The 24,917-nt window shown below is 35.4% G+C and overlaps 1 protein-coding gene across 1 annotated transcript in view; it reads right to left on the bottom strand.

Moving 5' to 3' along the window:
• Positions 1-24,917, bottom strand: part of LOC121425992 — a 174,439-nt gene that overhangs the window by 125,663 nt on the left and 23,859 nt on the right. Inside the window, exons 8-17 of the mRNA XM_041622120.1 lie at positions 22,689-22,835; positions 20,911-21,052; positions 16,596-16,939; positions 15,316-15,457; positions 12,262-12,306; positions 7,700-7,882; positions 6,367-6,549; positions 4,557-4,739; positions 3,434-3,616; positions 1,570-1,743 (exon numbers count right to left, since the gene is read on the bottom strand). Coding sequence (XP_041478054.1) covers positions 1,570-1,743; positions 3,434-3,616; positions 4,557-4,739; positions 6,367-6,549; positions 7,700-7,882; positions 12,262-12,306; positions 15,316-15,457; positions 16,596-16,939; positions 20,911-21,052; positions 22,689-22,835 — 1,726 coding nt within the window. The remainder of the gene's footprint in view (positions 1-1,569; positions 1,744-3,433; positions 3,617-4,556; positions 4,740-6,366; positions 6,550-7,699; positions 7,883-12,261; positions 12,307-15,315; positions 15,458-16,595; positions 16,940-20,910; positions 21,053-22,688; positions 22,836-24,917) is intronic.

The raw sequence follows: 24,917 nt of genomic DNA, 5'->3' as shown, positions 1-24,917 counted from the left end.
CTATAATTACTTATCTCCGTTATACATTACATTGCATTGTATTTACCATTGTTATTAGTAGGCCTATATTTTGTATTTTATATATTGGTTTAGATCCTGATGAAGGGCATGTGCCCGAAAGCTTGATGAAGATGGGTATTGACCTTGCTACGGCCCTCTCCATACTCCTGATCTCAAATATAATTATGAAGGAGACCTGTACACGTACATCGCCAAGATTGATCACATTTATATATATATCCTTATATTACGTATATATATATATATATATTACACACATATATATATATCAATATATTTAGGGAGTTCATGGATTCATGAAATCTGACAAATTATTCATACAGAACAATAATGATAATAATAATAGAATGGAAGACATTGATCATCATGGTAGTAGAAGATTGCTAAAGGAGTTAAACTGTAGTCTCACGATAAAAGCATACTGTTATTGCAACTTTTTGACTGCACCTGCTAGTTTTTGTCAGGCAATGCGGACAATCGCTGCTGCGAGCACCTTTTATAGCATAAGCTAAGTGCCGAAGGTGCCAGAATTGCCGCGCAACCAACTAATCAGAAGCCATAGACGGTGCGATGGCTTGCGGACGTTGGGGAAATCCTGTTGGCTGCCAGCGGCATAGAAAGTAATCGAATTGCCGACGTCGAGGAGTCATTAGCGGTAGCTAGCAGTAGGAGCAGACGTTGGAGGGTGGTCGTCGTTGTTTGACCAGTGAGCAACGGGTGAACGCAGGAGCCAAATGACAGCAGATGGTCGGAATTAGACAGTAAATTAAGAGGCTATCCAAATTCGCTTACATCCTAATAATATCAATAGGGATATTAAAGGCATTGGCATTCCCGAAGAATGGCTAACTCCGACCATCTGCCATCATGCGCCGCCCCCTATGTTCACCCGTCGCTTACCAGTATGCAACATTATGTAAATGCATGTTCATTCCAGATTTGATCAACAATGTGATTTTAAGTTCAAAGCCAATACAACATGGGTTGTGTTATTATTCAAAATGGTTTATTATTTTTGCCATTATTGACATCATCATTTCAATTTGATGCTCTTTAAGACCGAAATGATGTCCTCCATTTTTTTTTTCTCAAAGAACACTAAAAAAGGGTGATTAAACACCTAAATAAGAAATCAGTTTTGGTACCAGGATAGTTTTCAAGTACATGCTATAAAGATCGTACGGTTTTATGAAATACCCTCCAGGACGATTATGATTAACCATGCACTTTGATTTGATTGGCTGGAAAGTACTGGGCCCTGTTGCATAAAAAATTACTATTACGGCAACTATCATGGAATATTTGATTTTGACTGGCTGGTGAGCATTGTTTCCATGGAAGATGCCAACATTATCTCTGCCTTTATACAACAGAAACTTGACATTTTAAGCTTCATCAAATGGCACGCTCACCTACTGAGATTGTATAACTGGCATGCTTTATTTCATTTAAAATCACATCTAGATCTGCACCATCAAATGCCATCTATAATGGATTAATGAGTAGTGCAGTACTGACGAGGAATTTCATCAACAGGTTAAAACTTACCACATTTTCCTGAAAATGGCGGCCATTCACCATTTTCATTGCAGACTATATCTTGTGAATCTCCATCGAAATTTAATTCACCATTACAATCATACCATGCAATGATAGAACCAGGAACACCATTCCCTACTATTTCAACCTTTCCATTTAGTAGCTCAGGTGGTGGTCCACATTCTAGAAGAGAGCAATATTTGAGAATTTAAAATTTTCATTTTTTCATTAATTTGTTCATTTCATTTATTTCCATATTTATTTATTAGACCAAAAATTGCTCAAAAGCGTGATTTTGTGTACAATAGTCAATGCAAATTGTGCTTTCAAACAAAAATCTTAAAATGCATGATCATTTCTAGTTTTGCTGGCCTAAATGTTATTTTATGCTTTTATGACCTCAAGAGAGGCCCAAATAAATTTCATTGAAAAAATAATGAAAAACAAAATGTAAAGAAAAAACAGAGAAATACATAATCGCAAAAAACAATACATAAGAAATTGATCTGATATGATAACAATATTTTTTCATGTACACTTGCTGAGAACACCACAAAGAGTTTTTATACCACAAATTAGAACATTTGGAGCTTTATTCAGAAAATTAAAGGGGAAAGTATGATTTTGCATAATAATTATGCATAAATTAGCATAATCACTTAATGTCAATTTGCATGAAAAAAATTACTGTACAATCAATACTAGAATTTGTTATTTATTTTATCCATTACTCTATCTTAATTTTTTTTAATTCCAAATTCAAGACCTTCATTCCTATCCCCCAAGAAAATGGTTCACAAATGAGAGCAAAAACTTGAGGTAAAATGAGTTACAATAACGACACATGTAAATAATAGAAGGGCTGGTGCATCAGCAGTTATGAAAGTACCATCTTCATCAAAATTTTCATGTGAAGACTTTTATTATCAGCTTACAACTTGAATTGCTTTGTATCAACTGAGAGTCTGCTTTCAGACTGTTAAGATCATGGTAAATGTGACTAAGTCCTGTGTTACATCATAAAAAAAAAATCGCTGGCCTAGCTAGGGCCTGCCTCGGCTAGGTAAGAAAACAGATGCAAATACGTAGCTTGGGCCACCTTCTAGTGAACCTACCCAAGACTACCTCTGGAAGTGGTCTCCGGTAGGCCCATGTCCACCTATCCGTGGATTTGAACTAATCCCTACCTCGAACCCGTCTCAGTCCACTTACTGTAGTTTCCTGCATAGACACCCGTTTGTCCAGAGTGGCATGAACGTTTAATAGTCAAAGAGGGAGTTGAGACTATAAAGTGCATATACTATCAAATTAAAGTCCCAAAATATTAAAACAGAGAGTCTGCAGAGTGTATCATAATTTAAATAAGGATCTGTGCTTTCATAATAACTGAAATGGTCAGGAATATGAGAGCAACTTTGGGATTGACATAAATTTCTGACCGATAGGGGGAGATGAATGTGCCGAGATGTAAACAGACTCTTTTTTAGACTGGGCCAGTTCAAGAAGCAAATCCGCTAAATCTATGTCAAGGTTGCAACCGGACTGGGACAGGATTCGTGTAAGCGATTTTCTAGATCGCGTTTCAAGGACAACTTGTCAGTATTATCGAACTTCATGAAAGGATGACCTCATCTATTCGGTTTGTCTGGATACATTGCATTATGCTTTATTTTATTTCAGATAAAGCCTTTATCTCCAGAACTACTCATCATAACATCATGCACGTAATGCAACTACCTGGGAATTGATTTAATTAAATTATAAAAAGGTTGCACGTGGCAGTCTAAAAGCAAAATTAATCACAATCTACAATGGCAACTTCATGTATGGTATCCACACTACATAATGTTCCTCAAGACAAAATACAACTTACCAACTGGAATAGGAACACATTTTCCTTCAAAAATGTCCCAAGTACCATTTTCAAAACAGTCTATATCCGGATCTCCCTCAAAAGTATATCCGTCGTCGCATCCATACCATGCATAGGTCGAACCAGGTGTATCGCCATGGACCTCAACATTTCCATTTGGTAGATCAGGTGGTGATCCACATTCTAGAAAAATGCAATAATTTATTTGATAAAAAATATATATTTCAAAGAGAAGGTCATGGGCAGTCTTGCCTACATTACTCACCAATTAAATTTATAATCACAAATTCTTGATTTTTCTTTGTTTTATTGTAGAAAGGATATTAATATACATTACATCAAACCCTGTTGGGGTATAAAACATCATTAGAGGATCCAAGATATCTAATTTTGAAACTATTTCAACCCTGCATGACCAATTTAATCCCAGTAATGTCACATTTCATCTCCGCCAGCAAGCCTAAGTATTGAGCAAGGGTTAGATGATAAACAGCTGTCATATTACGTAAGAGCAGCTCTGCCTATAGTAGGCCCTTGATCAGAATGAAATTATGTATTTGATATATAATCCAATTTTCTAAGAATTTTGTATTTTGTTATCCAATGTTAATTCGTGCCTTCACACTAACTGAAAGTGATCAGGAATATGAAAGCAACTTTGGGATTGACATTAATTTCTGTGACCGATAGGGGGAGATGAATGTGCCGAGATGTAAACAGACTCTTTTCTAGACTGGGTCAGTTCAAGAAGCGAATCCACTTAATCTATGTCAAAGTTGCAACTGGACTGGGACAGGATTCGTGTAAGTGATTTTCTAGATGATTCGCGTTTCAAAGACAACTTGTCAGTACTACTGAGCTTCATGAAAGGATGACCTCATCTATTCGTTTTTTTCTGGATACATTGCATTATGCTTTATTTTATTTCAGATAATGCCGTTATCTCCAGAACTCGTCACCATAACATCATGCACATAATGACACTACCTGGGATTTGGTTGAATTGAATTATAAAAAGGTTGCACGTGGCAGTCGAAAGGCAAAATTAATCGCAATCTACAATGGCAGCTTCATGTATGGTATCCACACTACATAATGTTCCTCAAGACAAAATACAACTTACCAACTGGAATAGGAACACATTTTCCTTCAAAAATGTCCCAAGTACCATTTTCAAAACAGTCTATATCCGGATCTCCCTCAAAAGTATATCCGTCGTCGCATCCATACCATGCATAGGTCGAACCAGGTGTATCGCCATGGACCTCAACATTTCCATTTGGTAGATCAGGTGGTGATCCACATTCTAGAAAAATGCAATAATTTATTTGATAAAATATGTATAATATTTTTAAAGAGAAGGTCATGGGCAATCTTGCCTACATTACTCACTATTTAAATTCATAATTGTCCCCACCCTCTGGAATAAACTCCCAATTTGTATCCAAAATGCTCCCTCCATGGAAATTTTCAAATTGACACTTAAATTTCACCTTTTCTCATAACTTGTTTTCTTTTTCTTTCTTAATGGATTGACTGTATATTATTATAATCTGCCAACCTGCGTGCTTTGAAACACCAGTATAAAGCGTATTACAAATGTTATTATCATTATTATTATTGTAATCACAAATTCTTGTAACAAGGATATTAATACACATTACTTCGAAACCCTGTTGGGATATAAAACCGCAATTCAGGGTGTGAACTGCAGTTTCATAAACCACAAACAAAAAACTTGTTGGAGGATCCAAGATTCTCATTTTGAAGCTATTTCACCCTGCATGACCAATTTAATCCCAGTATTGTAACCTTTCACCAGCGCAAGCAAGCCTAAGCTATTAGCAAGGGTTAGACGATTAACAACAGCTGTGATATTACGTAAGAGCAGCTCTGCCTATAGTAGGCCTTTGGAATGAAGTGATTGTATCTGATATATTTTCAGTTTTTCAAGGAATATCGTATTTTGAAATCCAATGTTAATTTGTGCCTTCGGACTAACTGAAAGTGATCAGGAATATGAAAGCAACTTTGGGATTGACATATATTTCTGACCGATAGGGGGAGATGAATGTGCCGAGATGTAAACAGACTCTTTTTTAGACTAGGTCCGATCAAGAAGCAAATCCACTTAATCTATGTCAAGATTGCAACTGGACTGGGACAGGACTCGTGTAAGCGAATTTTCGAGATTTATCGCGTTTCAAAGACAACTTGTCAGTACTATTGAGCTTCATGAAAGGATAACCTCATCTATTCAGTTTGTCTGGATATATTGCATTATGCCTCACCATAACATCATGCACGTAATGCAACTACCTGGGATTTGATATAATTGAATTATGAAAAGGTTGCACGTGGCTGTCGAAAGGCAAAATTAATCACAATCTACAATGGCAACTTCATGTATGGTATCCACACTACATAATAGGTGGTTTCAGACCGCCTCGAAGTTCGCCAGTTCCAGGTATTCTCTGATCGGGAAATTTACCCCGATCAGAAAATACCAGGTATTTTGGTAATGTGAAAGCAAACTACGCGTAATATCCCCGAAAGAAAATACCCGCTAAATAGCAGGTACTTGGCGAAATTACGAGAACTTTCGTGGGGATTTTTCCAAGGTCGCAGGTATTTAGGCGATGTGAAAGCAAATTACGGGAACTTTTAGCCCAGCGTGTCGTTGGGCGCGGCGGCGTGGGTGGCTGCTGGGCTAGTGATTTTGAATCTCGCGCCTTGCCTGCTTATCAGACCATACTGCGCATGCTCGTAACTTCGGGAACTTATCCCGAAGGATGTGTTTCGGGGCGGTCTGAATGCAGGAATAATTAACGGGTATTTTTTAGCCTTAAAAAGTTCTCGTAATTTAACGGGGATTCTTGTGATCGAGGCGGTTTGAAACCGCCTATTGTTCCTCAAGACAAAATACAACTTACCAACTGGAATAGGAACACATTTTCCTTCAAAAATGTCCCAAGTACCATTTTCAAAACAGAGTATATCCTGCTCTCCCTCAAAAGTATATCCATCATCGCATTCATACCATGCTATGATCGAACCAGGTGTATCGCCATGGACCTCAACATTTCCATTTGGTAGATCAGGTGGTGATCCACATTCTAGAAAAATACAATAATTTATTTGATAAAATATGTATAATATTTTTAAAGAGAAGGTCATGGGCAATCTTGCCTACATTACTCACTATTTAAATTCATAATTGCCCCCCACCCTCTGGAATAAACTCCCAATTTGTATCCAAAATGCTCCCTCCATGGAAATTTTCAAATTGTCACTTAAAATTCACCTTTTCTCATAACTTGTTTTCTTTTTCTTTCTTAATGGATTGACTGTATATTATTATAATCTGCCAACCTGCGTGCTTTGAAACACCAGTATAAAGCGTATTACAAATGTTATTATCATTATTATTATTGTAATCACAAATTCTTGTAACAAGGATATTAATACACATTACTTCGAAACCCTGTTGGGATATAAAACCGCAATTAAGGGTGTGAACTACAATTTCATAAACCACAAACAAAAAACTTGTTGGAGGATCCAAGATTCTCATTTTGAAGCTATTTCACCCTGCATGACAAATTTAATCCCAGTATTGTAACCTTTCACCAGTGCAAGCAAGCCTAAGCTATTAGCATGGGTTAGACGATTAACAACAGCTGTGATATTACGTAAGAGCAGCTCTGCCTATAGTAGGCCTTTGGAATGAAGTGATTGTATCTGATATATTTTCAGTTTTTCAAGGAATATCGTATTTTGAAATCCAATGTTAATTTGTGCCTTCGGACTAACTGAAAGTGATCAGGAATATGAAAGCAACTTTGGGATTGACATATATTTCTGACCGATAGGGGGAGATGAATGTGCCGAGATGTAAACAGACTCTTTTTTAGACTAGGTCCGATCAAGAAGCAAATCCACTTAATCTATGTCAAGATTGCAACTGGACTGGGACAGGACTCGTGTAAGCGAATTTTCGAGATTTATCGCGTTTCAAAGACAACTTGTCAGTACTATTGAGCTTCATGAAAGGATAACCTCATCTATTCAGTTTGTCTGGATATATTGCATTATGCCTCACCATAACATCATGCACGTAATGCAACTACCTGGGATTTGATATAATTGAATTATGAAAAGGTTGCACGTGGCAGTCGAAAGGCAAAATTAATCACAATCTACAATGGCAACTTCATGTATGGTATCCACACTACATAATGTTCCTCAAGACAAAATACAACTTACCAACTGGAATAGGAACACATTTTCCTTCAAAAATGTCCCAAGTACCATTTTCAAAACAGAGTATATCCTGCTCTCCCTCAAAAGTATATCCATCATCGCATTCATACCATGCTATGATCGAACCAGGTGTATCGCCATGGACCTCAACATTTCCATTTGGTAGATCAGGTGGTGATCCACATTCTAGAAAAGTACAATAATTTATTTGAAAAAATATATATAATATTTCAAAGAGAAGGTCATGGACAGTCTTGCCTACATTACTCACTATTTAAATTCATAATCACAAATTCTTTGCTTTATTGTAACAAGGATATTAATACACATTACCGGTACTTCAAAACCCTGTTGGGATATAAAACCGCAGTTCAGGGTGTGAACTGCAGTTTCATAAACCACAAACAAAAAACTTGTTGGAGGATCCAAGATACCTCCTTTTGAAGATATTTCACCCTGCATGACCAATTTATTCCCAGTAATGTAACATTTCACCAGTGCAGGCAAGCCTAAGCGATTAGCATTAGTTTGCGGGCTGGGAGAGTTTATTCAGCTGATTGGGTACAAAATTTCGATGGTCCCAAGATGTTGCCATGATGTCAGTGGTCAAGAAAATGTGTTGCTGCCGGGTCATATCCTATACGGAAGGCCCAGAGGACCCCATTTTTGTCGGCCATCTTGAATTTTTCATTAAAATCAATTATTTTCATATTTTTGCACAAAAAAATGGAAAAATATTAAATAAATACGCATTTCACATTGATGCATGAAAATTCAACATTTTTACATTATTTCATAATATGAAACAAAATGGTAACAATAGCAACAACCCTAACAATAATGATAATAAAAATAAGAAGGATAATAAGAGTAATTATAACAATAATAACAATAATTAGGCCTCAACCGATAATTGAATTGGGCCGATTTTTATGAATAATAAAATGAAACAAAATGTTTACAATCAGAATAGCAACAATCATAGCAATAATGATAATGATAACAATAATAAGAAGAAAAAGGATAATAATAATAATAATAACAGTAATTAGGCCTCAACCGACAATCGAATAGGGCCAATTTTTTGCCTCATTGGCAAAACATTGGCATCTGCGATCTTTAAATTGAATGGCCGATGCGTAACTGATGCAAAGTGCATCATGCTGTGGCTGGTTGTGAACGAGTTTTCCTGTGTTTTCTCCATTTTTAATTAATAAATGTAAGAATTTCTGGTTGATAATCAGTGCTATGTACAATATAAACATTCACACGATCCAAGACGAGGTATCGTGAATGAACTGTAAACTTCTAGTAAAATTGCGGAAAAGTTGCAATTGTCTCCAAACTTTTTGGAAGAGGCACGCTAAAACTTAAATCGACTGAGTAAAGTAAGCCGACTATTACCTGTGTGTCAATTTACAGATGAATGAGATGATTGCAGATTGGATAAAAACATGGTTACAAATATTTTTCTGGTTGATAAAGGATACATATAAATAAAATTATATCTATTTTCTGACATATAGATATTTCTATACATTCTGATCGTTCTTACGTAAGCAATTTAGATTTTCCCCCTACAACTATTGTCATTTGTATGCTTTCCAAATTGGCACTAATGTTAACGGGCCTCCTCAAGCTTTCACACACTATCCCAAACATATCATGGCACCTTCCGTGTACTGTACCAGTACCTCAAACTTGCCGCACATTTTTCCTGTCTTAAAGGTAAATGCTAGTTTTGGTAACGATATCAAAATGAGTTTGTACAGAATCCAATGAAATGACCACCAAAGTGTCTGTTTGTATAAATAAAACGCAAGTGCCAAAGGATTCTAGGAGAAATTGTGTAATTGCTGAGAAATCAGCAAATAAGCACAGGATTTGGGTAGAGCGTCGGGGCCCGACGTTCTAAGCAATAATTATACATTGCCCCACATGCGTTTATCTGTGTTGGGGATCTTCGGTGTGAACATTTTTCAGCGTAGATTTCAAAATTTCACAAAGTTCAGTTAATGTAACTGTACCAGATCTATATCCTCGATGATATACTGACAATTAAGCCTTGTTTTAGAGACTTTCTCATGAAATCAGTGTTTACTGCAACTACTGGATTTCTCTTTAATAATTATAGCCTCACGAAGTAACGATGATAAGTTGAAACAATTAGCTGACTCAGAAAATACGTAACAATTTGGCTATTGTATCGTTGTTGATGATTTTAAACCTTTTACCACAAATTTGGGTTTTGTGTACAATACATGTCATGCATTGATAGTGTACCTATATAGAGGCCAGGCCTACAAATGTTTGCATTACGTTTCTAAAAATTTAGTTCGGTACATTGGATCGTATCGGTATTTGCAGATACTGGGTGGACAAATATTTTAATTTTAATTCGTCATGCGGACGAATTAGGTGGTCTGTCTTTATTCTCGCCATCGTAATCACTATTACCATGTTCATGCAGATCAATATGATCTTCATGATGACGACGGAATATTCATTATGGATGGAATACTTGTGAAAGACGGGAGATGATAAAGCACTGTTAAAAGGGTCTCTTTCATGTATGACAATACATGTGATATGAAACAAAGTAATTATAATCTGTTTTATCGTGCGAAATTTTAAACTTTTATACCTTTTAATTATCATAAAGTATCATGTAAGAAGTGGCAAAAAGAAAAAAATGAAAAAAAAAATCATCTTGTTCACCCCAGGACTCGAACCCGCGCCCTTTAAGAAGCAGTCAAAGCCACGATATTCCCCATAGAGAATACACGTAAGCAATTTTGAGAATTACAAGTCCAATTTTGTAAGTGAAATACGGGCATGATCCCGGCATCTGATCAAAAAATGAAGGGCACACTTGCGAAAGCTTAGAATCTCAGCTACAACATACTAAAAGCTTAAAGAAAACTGACAAGAAAAAATGGAGATATTGCTCACGAAATAGCGGAATGTCGAATCTAGTTTTGAGAAAAAGTCATGTCCAATAGAGATTACACGCAAAATGAGGAAAAATGACATGCCTCTTTTCATCGCTGTTTTACGCAATGATGCGTTTCTCAAAACGAAAATTCATGACTACTAAGGAGAAAGAGTACATTCTAAACTACAACATATTGAAATCTGGGCGAAAAACGATCTATATTCGAGAAGTTACAACCAAATTTGCATAAATTTGATGACGTCATTTTTGAAAAAATGCAATTTTTAGTTTAGGCGCCATTTTGATGACGTCACGATATAATTTAGGGACAATGGTGACATGAAATCAAATTTACAACTCATACTTTATCGATATATGAAAAAAAATTGGGGGTCAACGGACTATTTAAAGAGCTACAGTGAATTTGCAATAGGCATGTTTTTGCCCATATATGGCCTATAGTGAGAGCTCGCGCGCACACGTGCTGCAAAATTTAACGGGTGTTAATTTCGTTATTAATGGTCGTAGAAGGTTGATCAAGGTATCAAATTGTTCAGAATTTTATTATCAATAAAATGATGTAACAAAACGGTGTTTCTGCGTTGCGTTGAGGCGTTACGCGAGGAAACGCGCGCGCATGCGCGCGTGCAAAATTTTGAAATGCTTAAAATGACCTGAAACGTACTCTCGTTTGGTCAAAAAGTGATTTTGAGCATTTTGAAATTTTGACGCGCGCGTACGCGCGCGTCGTGACCTCCAGGTGACCTTTGATGACATGGCCTGATGAGCCTTGACCTGAAGTTAATGTGATGATAATTTGATTGATTTTTGATAATTGATAATGGAGATATGATTGATAATGTGATTTTACAAAATGGCGCCTAGATGACGTCATCATGACCTGATGACCTTGAAAAGCTTATTTTGACGTGTCCATGACAGATCCTATAGATGACATGAAATTCAATGAAATTGACCAAGTCAATTTTGAGATAACTTGGCGACAAGAAAATCCGTAAAAATAAATAAATAAATAAAAAGAAAATTCTGACGAAATTAAGAGGTGATCTGTCAAAGACAGACCACGTAATAATAATCATCATCATCATAATGATCATAAAATAATAATAATCATTAGAATGATACAAATAGTAAAAATGATAATGAAAATCATAAGACAAATTAATCATTTTGTATATTACATAAAGATAATGTTAGTAAGACTAAGAAATTACAATTAATTAATATTATTTTATTACTTTACAGATTTTGGGGAAGGGGGTTACTTTCTGAGTTGTCACTCTCGTTGCTGCCTATTTTCATACTTCTTATTGTTATGTGACAATAATTAGCATTGTTCATGTTTTCTTTGTTTTCAGTAACATGTTAATTGGGTCATAGCAAAGCATGCATTAATTTGCCTTTAGTTGTGTGAATGGCATGCATCCTCAGCCAGTTACAACAGCAAACACAGATCTGTCTGGATGTCTTTTAAAATTGAACATGCACAATTATTTAACAGAGTAAGGGCATAAGAACATGATTATTTCACAGAGTAAGGGCATACGAACATTATAAGCATAACGCACAAATCTCTAATTAAAATAAGAAAAACTGGTAGGGTGAATACCTGGTGCTGGAGGTGCATTTGGATTGTCATCTGTGTTGACAGGTTCTGTTGATTTGAAAGATGAAATAATCACATAATCATAAATATCTCAACAAGGCATTAGCAAAATTGTGTCTCGCCCACTTGTAAAAATAGCTACAAATATTGCAATCTCCTTTACCACAGAACAGAATTGTATTGAAACCTCATTAAATGAAATATCTGGTAAAAAATGTAATACAAATAAAATTTGAGCAGGCGTATCTCATAAAATATGGTACGCCCTTTCACCTTATCACACTATTGCACTGATATTTTACATGTGTGAAGGTTAAATGTGTTTGCGAGTGCAGAAAATGATGAGTGTCATAATGAGCTTATTCTTCAGAAAAAAAAGAGAACAGAGTCTTTTTAAATTTTCTTGAAAAGTGAGACATGGATGCAGATTTACATGTTATAAGATAGTCTTGGACCTAAACTTTAACATTTGACCTGAAATTACCTTTGACCATATCTGACCTCCGAATGCACCATAACATGCAGGTCCCCTAACTTCTTCTACAACCCAAGTTTGGTTGAAAAGTGACTTATGCTTAAAAAGTTATCTGTCATAAAAGAGTCTTGCATGTTAGCTTTCATTTTGACCTCAAATGACCTTTGACCTCTGCCTGCACCATAACATGCAGGCTCCCTAAGTACATATACAACCCAAGTTTCGTTGAAAAGTGACTTGCGCTTAAAAAGTTATCTGTCACAAGAAAACAGTTCTATTCACATCCTGGTCAGTATGCAAATGAGGAGACTAATGATGTCATCCACTCACTATTTTTTTTGTATATTATATGAAATATTCTTTTTTTCTCCTCAATGTCAAGTGAAACAATGATTCCTCCTTAAACATGTGTAGCTACATGTAGCATTGTTTATTACTATATGGTTCAGTCAAGGTGGTCCTTATTGTCAAATCTGGAAAATTAAAAATTGTATAATTCAAAGAATAGAACACAAAAGAAATAGTGGGTGATGGACATCATCGACTGCTTTATTTGCATGTCACTGAGTTGTGCACATCACTAATTTGTGAAAAATAATCGAAAATTTAGAATTCCATAACTTTCTTATTTTACATCCTATTTTGATTTAATTTTCAGCGTTATGCTAGTTTTTGATTTTTCTCTATTTATTCAAATCAACATTTTTCTGGGGTGGACTTGACCTTTAAACTAGCACATCAATGATGTGGAGCTCATCCGGCATCTTGCAACACAATTTATCACAATTTTAATTTCAGCCCAGTTGACACTGCAGTGAATTATATTGGTGACATAAATTGAGGATATATAATTGAATTGATGAAGAAATGACATAGAAGCATTTTTTGTGATCTATGAATAAATTTCATATGAATTAAGTATTATTATCTAGTCAAAATTTCTTAACACTGTGTAGAACCTTGGTGAACCTAATGTAGCTCTCAGATGGAACAAAAATAACCAAAATCAATCAACAAATAAGCAATTTTTGTGAGTTTTGAAATATATGAATAAATAGCAGATTCAATGAGTTTAAATTTTGTACCACCACCTCGAGCTATTATATAAAGCAAACAAAACTGAAATTGATCAACAAATGAAGAAGAAAAAACATTTTTTGTGATTTGTGTATAAATTTTGCATAAATTAGAATAAATAATTTTCCAGACAAAATCTAAAAAGTTGTTGTACAAGTTTGGTGAACCTCATGCAGCTCTACCAGATGGAAGAAAAAAAATCAAAATCTGTCAACAAAGAAAGAAGAGGAATTTTCTGTGATTTGTGAATACATTTCGCATGAATTAGCATAAATAATTTTCTACTGAAAATTTTCAAAATTCTGTGTAGAAGTTTGGTGGGCCTCATGAAGTCTACCGCATGGAAGAAAAAATATCAAAATCTGTCAACAAATAAAGAAGAGGCATTTTCTGTGATTTCTGAATAAATTTTGCATAAATTAGCATAAAAATTGTTCTAGTCAAAATTTCAAAATTCTGTGTACAAGATTGGTGAACCTCATGCAGCTCTACCAGATGGAAGAAAAAAAATCAAAATCTGTCAACAAATAAAGAAGAAGAGGAAATTTCTGTGATTTATAAATACATTTTGCATAAATTAGCATATATAATTTTCAACTGAAAATTTTCAAAATTCTTTGTAGAAGTTTGGTGGGCCTCATGAAGTCTACCGGATGGAAGAAAAAATATCAAAATCTGTCAACAAATAAAGAAGAGGCATTTTCTGTGATTTCTGAATAAATTTCGCATAAATTAGCATAAAAATTGTTCTAGTCAAAATTTCAAAATTCTGTGTACAAGATTGGTGAACCTCATGAAGCTCTACCAGACGGAAGAAAAAAATCAAAATTGGTCAACAAATAAAGAAGAAGAAGCATTTTATGTGAATTTTTAAAAACATGCATAAGTTAATTTCACATAAATTAGCATAAAAATTGTTCTGGTCAAAATTTCAAAATTCTGTGTACAAGATTGGTGAACCTCATGAAGCTCTACCAGATGGAAGCAAAAAATTCAAATTTGGTCAACAAATAAAGAAGAAGAAGCATTTTATGAGAATTTTTAAAAATATGCATAAATTAATTTCACATAAATTAGCATAAAAATTGTTCTGGTCAAAATTTCAAAATTCTGTGTAGAAGTTTGGTGAACCTCATGAAGCTTTACCAGATGGAAGCAAAAAAATCAAAATCGGTCAACAAATAAAGAAATAGCATTTTTTTGTGAATTGTGAAAAATGCAAATAAATTAGCATATTTAATGAATTTCAAAATTCCGTGTAGAAGTTCTGAATGCCCCACCTAGTGCTATCATATAAAGCAAACAGAATTGAAATCGGACTTGAAATGGCGAGGTAGTAGCATTTTGAAATTGTGGACGGACGACAGACGACTGACGCCACGCCACGGCATAAGCTCATCTTGCCCTTCGGGCCAGATGAGCTAAAAATGAGTTACAACTTCTATAGCCTTGCACTACCACAAATCCTACAGCAGCTACCATACTTATTAGCTTACAACACATACCTATCGTTTTTATGTAGACATCCCAACGCAGGCATATACAGTCTTTCCACTCTTCAGGAATAACTCGGATGTACCGACCGTTTGGCTGTGGATCGAATTTGGCTATTTTGTAACCATCATTGCTAGCACTCCCTATAAATACCTGTAATAGTTGAAGACAAGCAGGAGAAATTGTAATAAATTATTCATATCTAGCTGAATAGTACATGTTTTTTTTTGCACTGCTGCCTCCTGAGCAAACCTACATATGTTTAAAATGAAACGATACAATAATAATTCTGGCATCTCCAATACCGATAAATCTAGACAAGATGATTATATTTGATTGAGCAGAGCATGTCAGTTACTGTGGTAAGCAATATACTCTTTCTAAGTGATAACGATGTTTTTAAGTTCAATTGTTCAAACAACGGAAAATGGCAAATAGTAACAGAGTCAAAACCAAGAATAATTTTCAGTAGATTCGTATTCCCTTAGGAAAAAAATACCAAGATTGCAAAAGTTCCATCAGTGGCTATTTTGAAAATCCATTTTGTGATTGTTTTGTTTGGCATAGAGCACTGCTCAAAATATGGATCAAGAGATTTTGCTGGGTTATTATGTAAGTTAAATGATTTAACACAGGCTTGGCCTTCAATAAAAAGGAAAGAGGAGTTTGGAAATGGAGGGAGTTGGTCGGTAATAATGCCCTTTTTTCTGGTTAGCTTCCCCTGTCAACAAACTATCCTGGCCCCATTGATATCATTATTGTTTATCATCGTCAAATTATTGCGACTATCATTGTTAACATTATCTTCATAGGCATTAAGATATTGGTATTCTCAGTCATCATCATCATGACCAATGAATGATTCTCATAGTTACGGTGCAGCCATTCTGCAGTGAAGTAACAAAGAGTTGCAAACAGACAAAACAAAATGGAGTCACACGTTTGGAGCGATAATTGAAACCTCAGCGTAGATACTACACACAGAAGCAGGCCCAACATGCACACACTCTTGTACTTGGTTCCATCCTCACCTACACTTAACATCAGTTTAACAAGGTAAAACAATCTTGAAAACCACAACACATTGTGGCTTTCAAACTGGTTTGGAAGACCATGTAAGATTGCTTCCAAGACTGTTTCAAAGGTCATGTCAAACTGGCCCCCACTAAACTGGTTTCCATTCAACTAGTTTTAGGGACGTTGATAAGAACAGGGTCTCTGTTTTGGTGACTTAAATTCATAAATAAATCCAATCAAGCAATCCATCATCAAATCAATTTGATTTCATTACCTTTGGCTCTTGTGAATCTGCTGAATCTAGAAGATTATCAAACGAGACACCATCGTCGCTGACCGCTACAAAAAACTTAGAGACCCAGAAGTTCCTGTTGGAATCCCCACGAATAACCACACCAGTGAAAGTGACTTCCGTGCCAAGATCCATCTGAATCCACTCATCATTGCCGTTGGTACTCTCTTGAGCAGCGCACCAGCTCCCACCGAAGTCTGGAAGATCTGAGCCAGTTTCCAGAGGGCTCCTGTCGGGGCCATATTTCGGCCAGCTAGAAGAAGCAGTGATGGCTCCGACGCCGACAAAGTTATCATCTATTGCTGCTATGCCTTCTGGGAGACCGTCTGTTTACAAACAATAATTTAAAATGATAATGGTAATTCTTTTTTAATTAAGCTTTTTTTGTTTTTCTGACTTCTTATTGTCATGGGGATTGTTGCAAGAAAATATCTGCGATCAATTGCAAATATTCTGTTGCAATTTTACAACTGATCGATCAATGTAAGCTGTAGCAAATTAGATTAAACTTCTTGTTTCAAGGAGCAAATTAGGATTCAATCACTAATTTGCATTTAACTGCAAGACGTATAATTGATTTAAGGACCGAAAAGTGACTTGCAATTGATCACAAGTTTCTTGCAACACCCCATTAGTCCATACATGTATATGATTATTTTATTTTCTTAACCTAAACATTTACCTGTTAGTTCATAATTGTCATATAAATTGTAACTTATAAAAACATGAAATTATAATGCTAACAATGCACCACGGACTGAGACTCGTGATGATCTGTGCTGCATCCTTGAAGGTGTAAAAGGGGCTTTACGAACAATAGAAAATGTTGACTTGAAAAGACAGGCACATGCATCCCTTGAATAGGCACCTAAAGGCGACCGCACACCTTACGATTGGTCTGCGACCCGATTTCAGAATAAAATGTAGTAGAATTTAATATAATAATATAGGATATTTATATTGCGCACATATCCACCTTGTTAGGTGCTCAAGGCGCTCCTATATTACCCGGCTAAGCTAGGCGTTCATAGCGCACACAGCTGATACATATTGAGAATTTGAATATCTTACTGTGTAATGTTCTAAATCATCGTACGAATACCTATACCGGTATTCAAATCTGTGACTATGCATCGATCCTTCTTAGAATAAAAGCAAAGTTAAAGGACAAGTTCACCCCAACAAAAAGTTGATTTGAATATGAAGAGAAAAATCCAACAAGCACAAAACTGAAAATTTCATCAAAATCGGATGTAAAATGAGAAAGTTATGACATTTTAAAGTTTTGCTTAATTTCACAAAACAGTTATATGCACATCCTGTTTGATATGCAAATGAGGAGACTGATGACGTCATCCACTCACTATTTCTTTTGTATTTTATTTTATGAAATGTGAAATAATCAAATGTTCTCCTCATTGTCAAGTGAAATAGTGATTACTTCCTCCCTGAACATGTGGAATTAGCATTGTTTAATAGTATATGATTCAGTCAAGTTGGTCCATATGGTCAAATCTTTAAAAAATGAAATATTGTAGAATTCGAATAATAGAAAACAAAAGAAATAGTGAGTGATGGACATCATCGACTGACTCATTTGCATGTCACTGAATTGTGCATATCACTGTTTTGTGAAAAACAAGCGAAACTTTAAAATGCCATAACTTTCTTATTTTACATCCGATTTTGATGAAATTTTCAGTGTTGTGCTTGTTGGATTTTTCTCTTCATATTCAAATCAACTTTATTTTAAATTTCATTTTCAACAGAACAAAGGTAAAGTGGACGTACAATGTATATAAAATGACAATTGCAAATGTAACTTATACAAACATTAATTACATTACATATATTTTCCATAAGTAAAACAAAGTATTTGTATAAGCCAATTATTATAAACATAAAAAATGGAGGGATCCACTCAAAAGCAAATGCTTGTATAGTGTGGTCCCCTCTAATTAATTATTGTAGAATTGCCTACGAAGATGATTATGTATAAAAGCATGTAAGGAAACATAGTAGAGGGGAGGGAGTCGGAGCAGCTGGGGCAGTCCACAGGGATTTCCCACCTCCTTTTCTCAAACCTTTCACAGATATATCAATTCCAAATTATCAAAAATGTCAAATTTCCATGGTAGAAAGCTGATGCAATATCTACAACTACATGTAGCATGGGGGTACTTATAAGGCTGAATAAAATATGATTTGAACAGATTACGAAAAATCAGACAAACAAAACAGTGACAATTTGACAATGGCATTTTTAAGATTTACATTATTCCAGTAAAACAGTTCTAGGCATGTCTTCATGAATATTCAAAAAGCAAACTGATGTCATATCCCCACTTGTTCTTTTGTTTTGTATTTTATTTTAAATATGAAATCAGGTTCATTCAAATATTTTCTACAAAGAACTAAGAAAATTGACAACTAACTTACTAGATTAGATATTTGTTGCTGCCACTTATTTCATAAGGGTGACATATCATTCATACATTTATGAAAATAATTAACAATTATGATTTGATGTAATAACATAAAGAAAAAGGAAGGTGGTGATAGGTCATCATCAGCCCACCTAATGAATATTCATGACAATACCTAACTATTCTCATAAATTACTGCCTAAGTTTAAAATTCACAAACTTCATTACATGAAATCAGATTTTAATGAAATTTTGAGCCCTATCTAACCCTTTGAGGCTGGAAGTGGGGGGGGGGCTCTAGATTTTTTCACTTTTCTTTTCTTTTCAGCTACAAGGCCACAAGCAATTTCTACTTCAGAATTTCTATTGTCCCAAAATTTGAGCAGTTCATGCATGCACATCCCCTCAGAACGAGCTTGAATTTCAACTCCCTGATAAACAAAATTTCATAGATTTCATAAAAGGCATACAATTTGTTTTCTTCATATAGGGTGGAATTCTGGCAGCCATGTTTAGGTAAACCTGGGTTAACAGTTAATTGAGTGCCAGCTATCATCTCATTCACCGATTAAGAACAACTCTAAAGGCCACTGCACACCTTACGTGGAGGAGCCGTGGTGTAGTGGTTCTGACTCTCGCCTTGTAAACAGAGGGTCGTGTGTTCGAATCCCACCGCGGTCTGGCGTCCTTTGGCAAGGCGTTAATCCACACTTTGCCACTCTCGACCCAGGTGCTAAATGGGTACCCGGTAGGATGTGAAAGTCATTGTAGCTTGTCCAGTATTGTGTGCGCCTCACAGGCGACTGACTGGAATACTCCCCAGGGAGTGGAGGATGTGCACACATTGTGTGCGGGAATGACTGATTGAATCCGATGACCGGGGTAATAATATATCTGTAAAGCGCTTAGAAACGTCATTCCGATGGATTAAGCGCTATATAAAAGCGGATTATTATTATTATTATTACGACTGTTCGCGATCCGATTTTGGACAAGATCACAATTTGCTCATTTTCTGAAATTGTGAATGGAAAAAATAATTTTATTTGAGGTTAAAATTATTTGAAAGAATAATGACAGATTGCAAGCCTTTATTTTGGATTAAAGGCCAAATTAGTTTCGAATTGCAGCCAATCGTACAACTGCTATGATGTCATTACGACTCGATATTAAATTCGCTTTTATTCTAAGAAGGATGATAGCATCCGTTTTAATCGAAAATCGGGTCACAGACCCATCGTAAGGTGTGCGGTCGCCTTTATTCTCCATTAGTGCCTGTTTAAAAAAAATGAGTGAGTGGTGAAATGGGAAGTATTGGAAAATAGAAAATATTGTGGATATTTAATGAATTAATCAAAACATTACAATTGCCATGAATATGAAATAAATACTATGGCCCATATTCTGAAGTCAGGTTTACCTTAGACCATGGTCTAACTCTGTGCTAAAATTATGGGAAGCCAAAAGTGTCACAATTTTTTATCAAGTTGTTTGTTTCTTACATGTATGTTTACAGTGCTCTTCCCTGATTCATTGATGGTGAAGACAATCATCTATTTATACTTCCTAGGCAATTATGAATGTTTTGAGAGCCAAATGAGCTGGAATATTATATCTTTACTCTTAGTGATTTAGGTAACAATTGGCTATCCATACTTAAACCACAACTTTAAACCTGAGTTTAAGTTAAACCCGACTTCAGAATACGGGCCAGCGAAGCCCGATAGAAGTGCTGTTTAAAACTCTAGTTTAGACTAGGGTTATACCAAGGTTTAGGTATCAGAATACCATCCATTGTCTTTTTTTTCACCCCTCCCAAAAGAAAAAGAAAAAAACTTTCTTTATATAGCAATGTGTTATTATGTACATACCGTAATCGCACAACTCCTTGACATATATCTCAAAACTCATGCAAGCAGCTATATGACTGGTCTCAACATGAATCCTTACTTTCCTTGCTAATGGACTACGCTCAAAGATATGGAATGAGCTCTCCTGCCCCGCTTCAAAATTCTATAAGGCAAAATGAAATAATATGTTCCATTCATACAGTGCATTTACTATGCATATACTCTACTGCGCCTGATACTTGGTATCATAGGCGCTATTAAAGTGTTTATGGACTAAATCCTACCAGGAACCCTTTCACCTCAGCTGGGTCAAGTGCAGCACAATGTGGGTAAATTTCTTGCTGAAGGAAAAAATGCCATGGCTGAGATGTAAACCCTCGTCCCTCTGATTGAAAGACAAGAGTCGTAACCACTAGACCAAGATACACCCATATGGCAAATTAAAATCTACAGTCCATCCAAGCAAAAGAGATTACTAGCATTTGAATGAAAAGTGAAATAATTGTAATTCATTTAATGCTGTTTATAACACAAAACAATTTTACAAAGTTTCATTAATTTGATTAAATAGGTTGTAAATAAGAAACATAATCTAGTTTGTCCAACTGATCTGAAATGACCTTTGACCTTGACCAAGAAACCGGAAATTATACTCCTCTAATTTCTGATACAGGCTGTAAACCATTACCAAGTTACCCATACCCAGATTCATGATTTTAACATTATCTTGAAAATTCAAAATCTCAACTTTTGGTTAGAGTAGATTTAGTTTATTGACCCCAAAATTACCTTCCACTAACTCCTAGTGTATCTGAAATTCATATATTTGTCAATACTTTGTTGACATAATATAAGTCAGTTTTATGCAATAGGGACTTATACTTAGTATATATCATCATGAAAATTCAAAATCATTAGAATGGTCAAAGTTCAATGACCCTAAAATGACCTTTGACCTAAACCATGTGTCCTAATCTCATGAAAAATGAACAGTGATACTATAATTACTCTTATGTTCAATTTCCACGAGGAAAGTCCTTGTACTTTCAAAGTTATCATGACATTTAAAAACTTAATCTTGGTTAAGATTTCAATGTTAATACTACAACATGGTCAGACTTCAATGACCATTAATGACCTCTGACTTTGGCAAAAAGATCAGTCATACTCGATTACCCTTAAAACTTTGTCATGACTGTACATCCATATTTTTCAGACTTATGACAGCATTTCCAAAACTTGAAGTTGATAAGATTTCAACTGCACACAGCCGCCATCGCAAGTGTCGGAAAAACAGCACCCCTCCCATATTATCACGCTTATTTGATGCCAGAAAAAAGGTTAAATAAAAAAAATGAAGTGTAATATATACATCCAAGGTTTGATGAACCATTCCCCCTCAGGCAAATAAAGGCCAAAGGCATATACAACACTTGACCCATACTATAAACCAGGGCCCTGTCTTTCAAAGTTTTGCAAGTGATACAATCACTTACAACTATGGACAGCTAGCGAAACCATCATCTATAATGCAAAAATCTGTATATCTTTTCTCAATATACTAATACATGCATCATTGTTTTGGCAATTCAATGAGCTCCCGTATGTTTCCAAAGGGAATTTGAATGCCTACATTTCTTCTACAAAGGATTTATGACATTGATAGCTTACCATAGCAGAGAATGATTGGATCGATCGCACCTCTTTGTAAGACGAGGCCCAGATAACTTGGACTAGCCTTCAGAAAATATGTACAATATTACATCATGCTGAAATGAATGCAGCAAGATAAAACATACCTGTTTGTAACCAAAGGAATTTTTTATGAATTGGTATCCTGTTGCACTCGTATATGTCTCCACACGGAAATCTTCAACATAGCCCAACCCATCCGCTTCTCCTCCAACCACGATGCCCGTTATAGAATGTTCAAGACGCAAGTCCACCTGAAAGATACAATTTAAAAATAATAAGTCCAGGGTCCTGTAACACATAGGTTAGAAATCAAATGTACGCTTGATTTTCAACATTAATTACACTGTAGTCAAAGAAATCAAAGGTAAAAAAAATTGTTCTATAAAGATGATTGCTAAGTTTTGTGTTATGGGCCCCTGACCAGATGGAAACAAATATACTTTTCACACTGCACTTTTTGTCCTAAATTGGTGGGGCTAAGGGGGGGTCTTAGCCCCACCAATTTCCCGGGGTTAAGCTTAGCCCACTTCGTTTTCACACTACGTTTTAGCAAAGTGGGCTAGCACGGTAAATAGTACGGTACTATCTGGCCCTGCAAAAAAGCAGGGTTAGCCGGCTTATTGTGGTGCTAGCAACACAATTGCGGTGCTAAGAGATGCAGTGTGAAAACGAAACAGGGCTAAGGAAAGTGGGGCTAAGCATTTACCAATCACAGAAGTCGAATTGCACATTAATCACGCTCTGTATGGTAAAATCATCAGTATTCATGAGCTGAGGGATAGTCCGGGGTTAAGGCATTAACCACGGTTGAACAGATAGTATGGGGTTAAGAAAGACAGTGTGAATAAAAAAAAAAGATAGTATGGGTTAAGAAAGATAGTGTGAATCGAAAAAAAGATAGTATGGGGTTAAGGATAGTCCGGGGTTAAGGATAGTATGGGGCTAAGGAAATGCAGTGTGAAAAGCATCATAGAATGTTTTCCTGTCCTGGCTCACATATTTGACCTCTATTATTATTACCATCACTTGCACAGATTCAAGTAGGAAACTAACTGTTCTGGAGGATATGAACTAATGTGTCATCCTTTCAACTTGAATTGCCAAGATCATGCATCTCTTTACATCAGCAATTAAAATACATGTAGATGTCATCATTGCACACAAACAGTATACATCTCTCGCACACTCAGGTAGCATTTTTCAAACAGAATTACCATTTATTTTTGCCTAGTGTTATCAACCATAGTGACATATTCACCTCAGTGAGGGAAAATGTGCTGTTAAAGTGTGGGAATGGGGGGTCAGGTATCATAGTTCACTGCCCCAAGTCTGTTTTGAGTGATCAAACCCGATTGTATTATATGCTAGAGAGCGATGCAAGTGACCGCACAAGATTTAAAAATTGCAAAATGATAATGGTTAGAGTGTAATAATGCCGTCCAAATCAACCAATTGTCATGTGAAATAATCAGTGTCCCAATAATCTAAATGTAAGTTGATTACTGTTGAGGCACAGAGCTATTTTTAATACTCATATGTGGTTATGTGTTGTAAATTTCTGAACAGTTTTTGAAAGATTATTTATCAATTTTCCAACTAGCCATAAAAAAGTGCAACATCTCTGGCACTATTGTTCTGTTCATTCATATCTTTCACAACATATTTAAATGAAAAGAGTTGCCGAAGCAATTGAACTTGTATACTTTCTTACAGATATATATCGAGTTCTATATGGAATAAAATAAAATTATATATATCAATTATGTGGAAAAATTTTTTTTACAGATTTTGTATTTCATAGTGAGAGGGTGACATCATCAGTCCCCTCATTTGCATACTAACTTCATTAACTTCCTAATTTTACATCTGATTTTCATGAAATTTCCAATAATGCTTGTTGGATATTCCTCCTTTTAAAGGACAAGTCCACCCCAACAAAACAATGATTTGAATAAAAAGAGAAAAATCTAACAACCATAACACTGAAAATTTCATCAAAATCGGATGTAAAATAAGAAAGTTATGACATATTAAAATTTTGCTTAATTTCATAAAACAGTTATATGCACATCCTGATTGGTATGCAAATGAGGAGACTGATGATGTCATCCACTCACTATTTCTTTTCTATTTTATTGTATGAAATATCCTAATTCTCTCCTGATTGTCGAGTGAAAAAACGATTTATTCCCCCCTGAAAATGTGGAATAGCATTGTTCAATACTATATGGTTCAGTCAAGTCGATCCTTAAAAATGAAAAATTATATTATTCAAACAATAAAAAACAAAAAACAAAAATAGTGAGGGACATCATCGACTGTCTCATTGCATG

This window comes from Lytechinus variegatus, chromosome 13, assembly GCF_018143015.1.
Source record: "Lytechinus variegatus isolate NC3 chromosome 13, Lvar_3.0, whole genome shotgun sequence".
Lineage (NCBI taxonomy): Eukaryota > Metazoa > Echinodermata > Echinoidea > Temnopleuroida > Toxopneustidae > Lytechinus > Lytechinus variegatus.
This window is presented reverse-complemented; position numbering and strand designations above follow the sequence as displayed.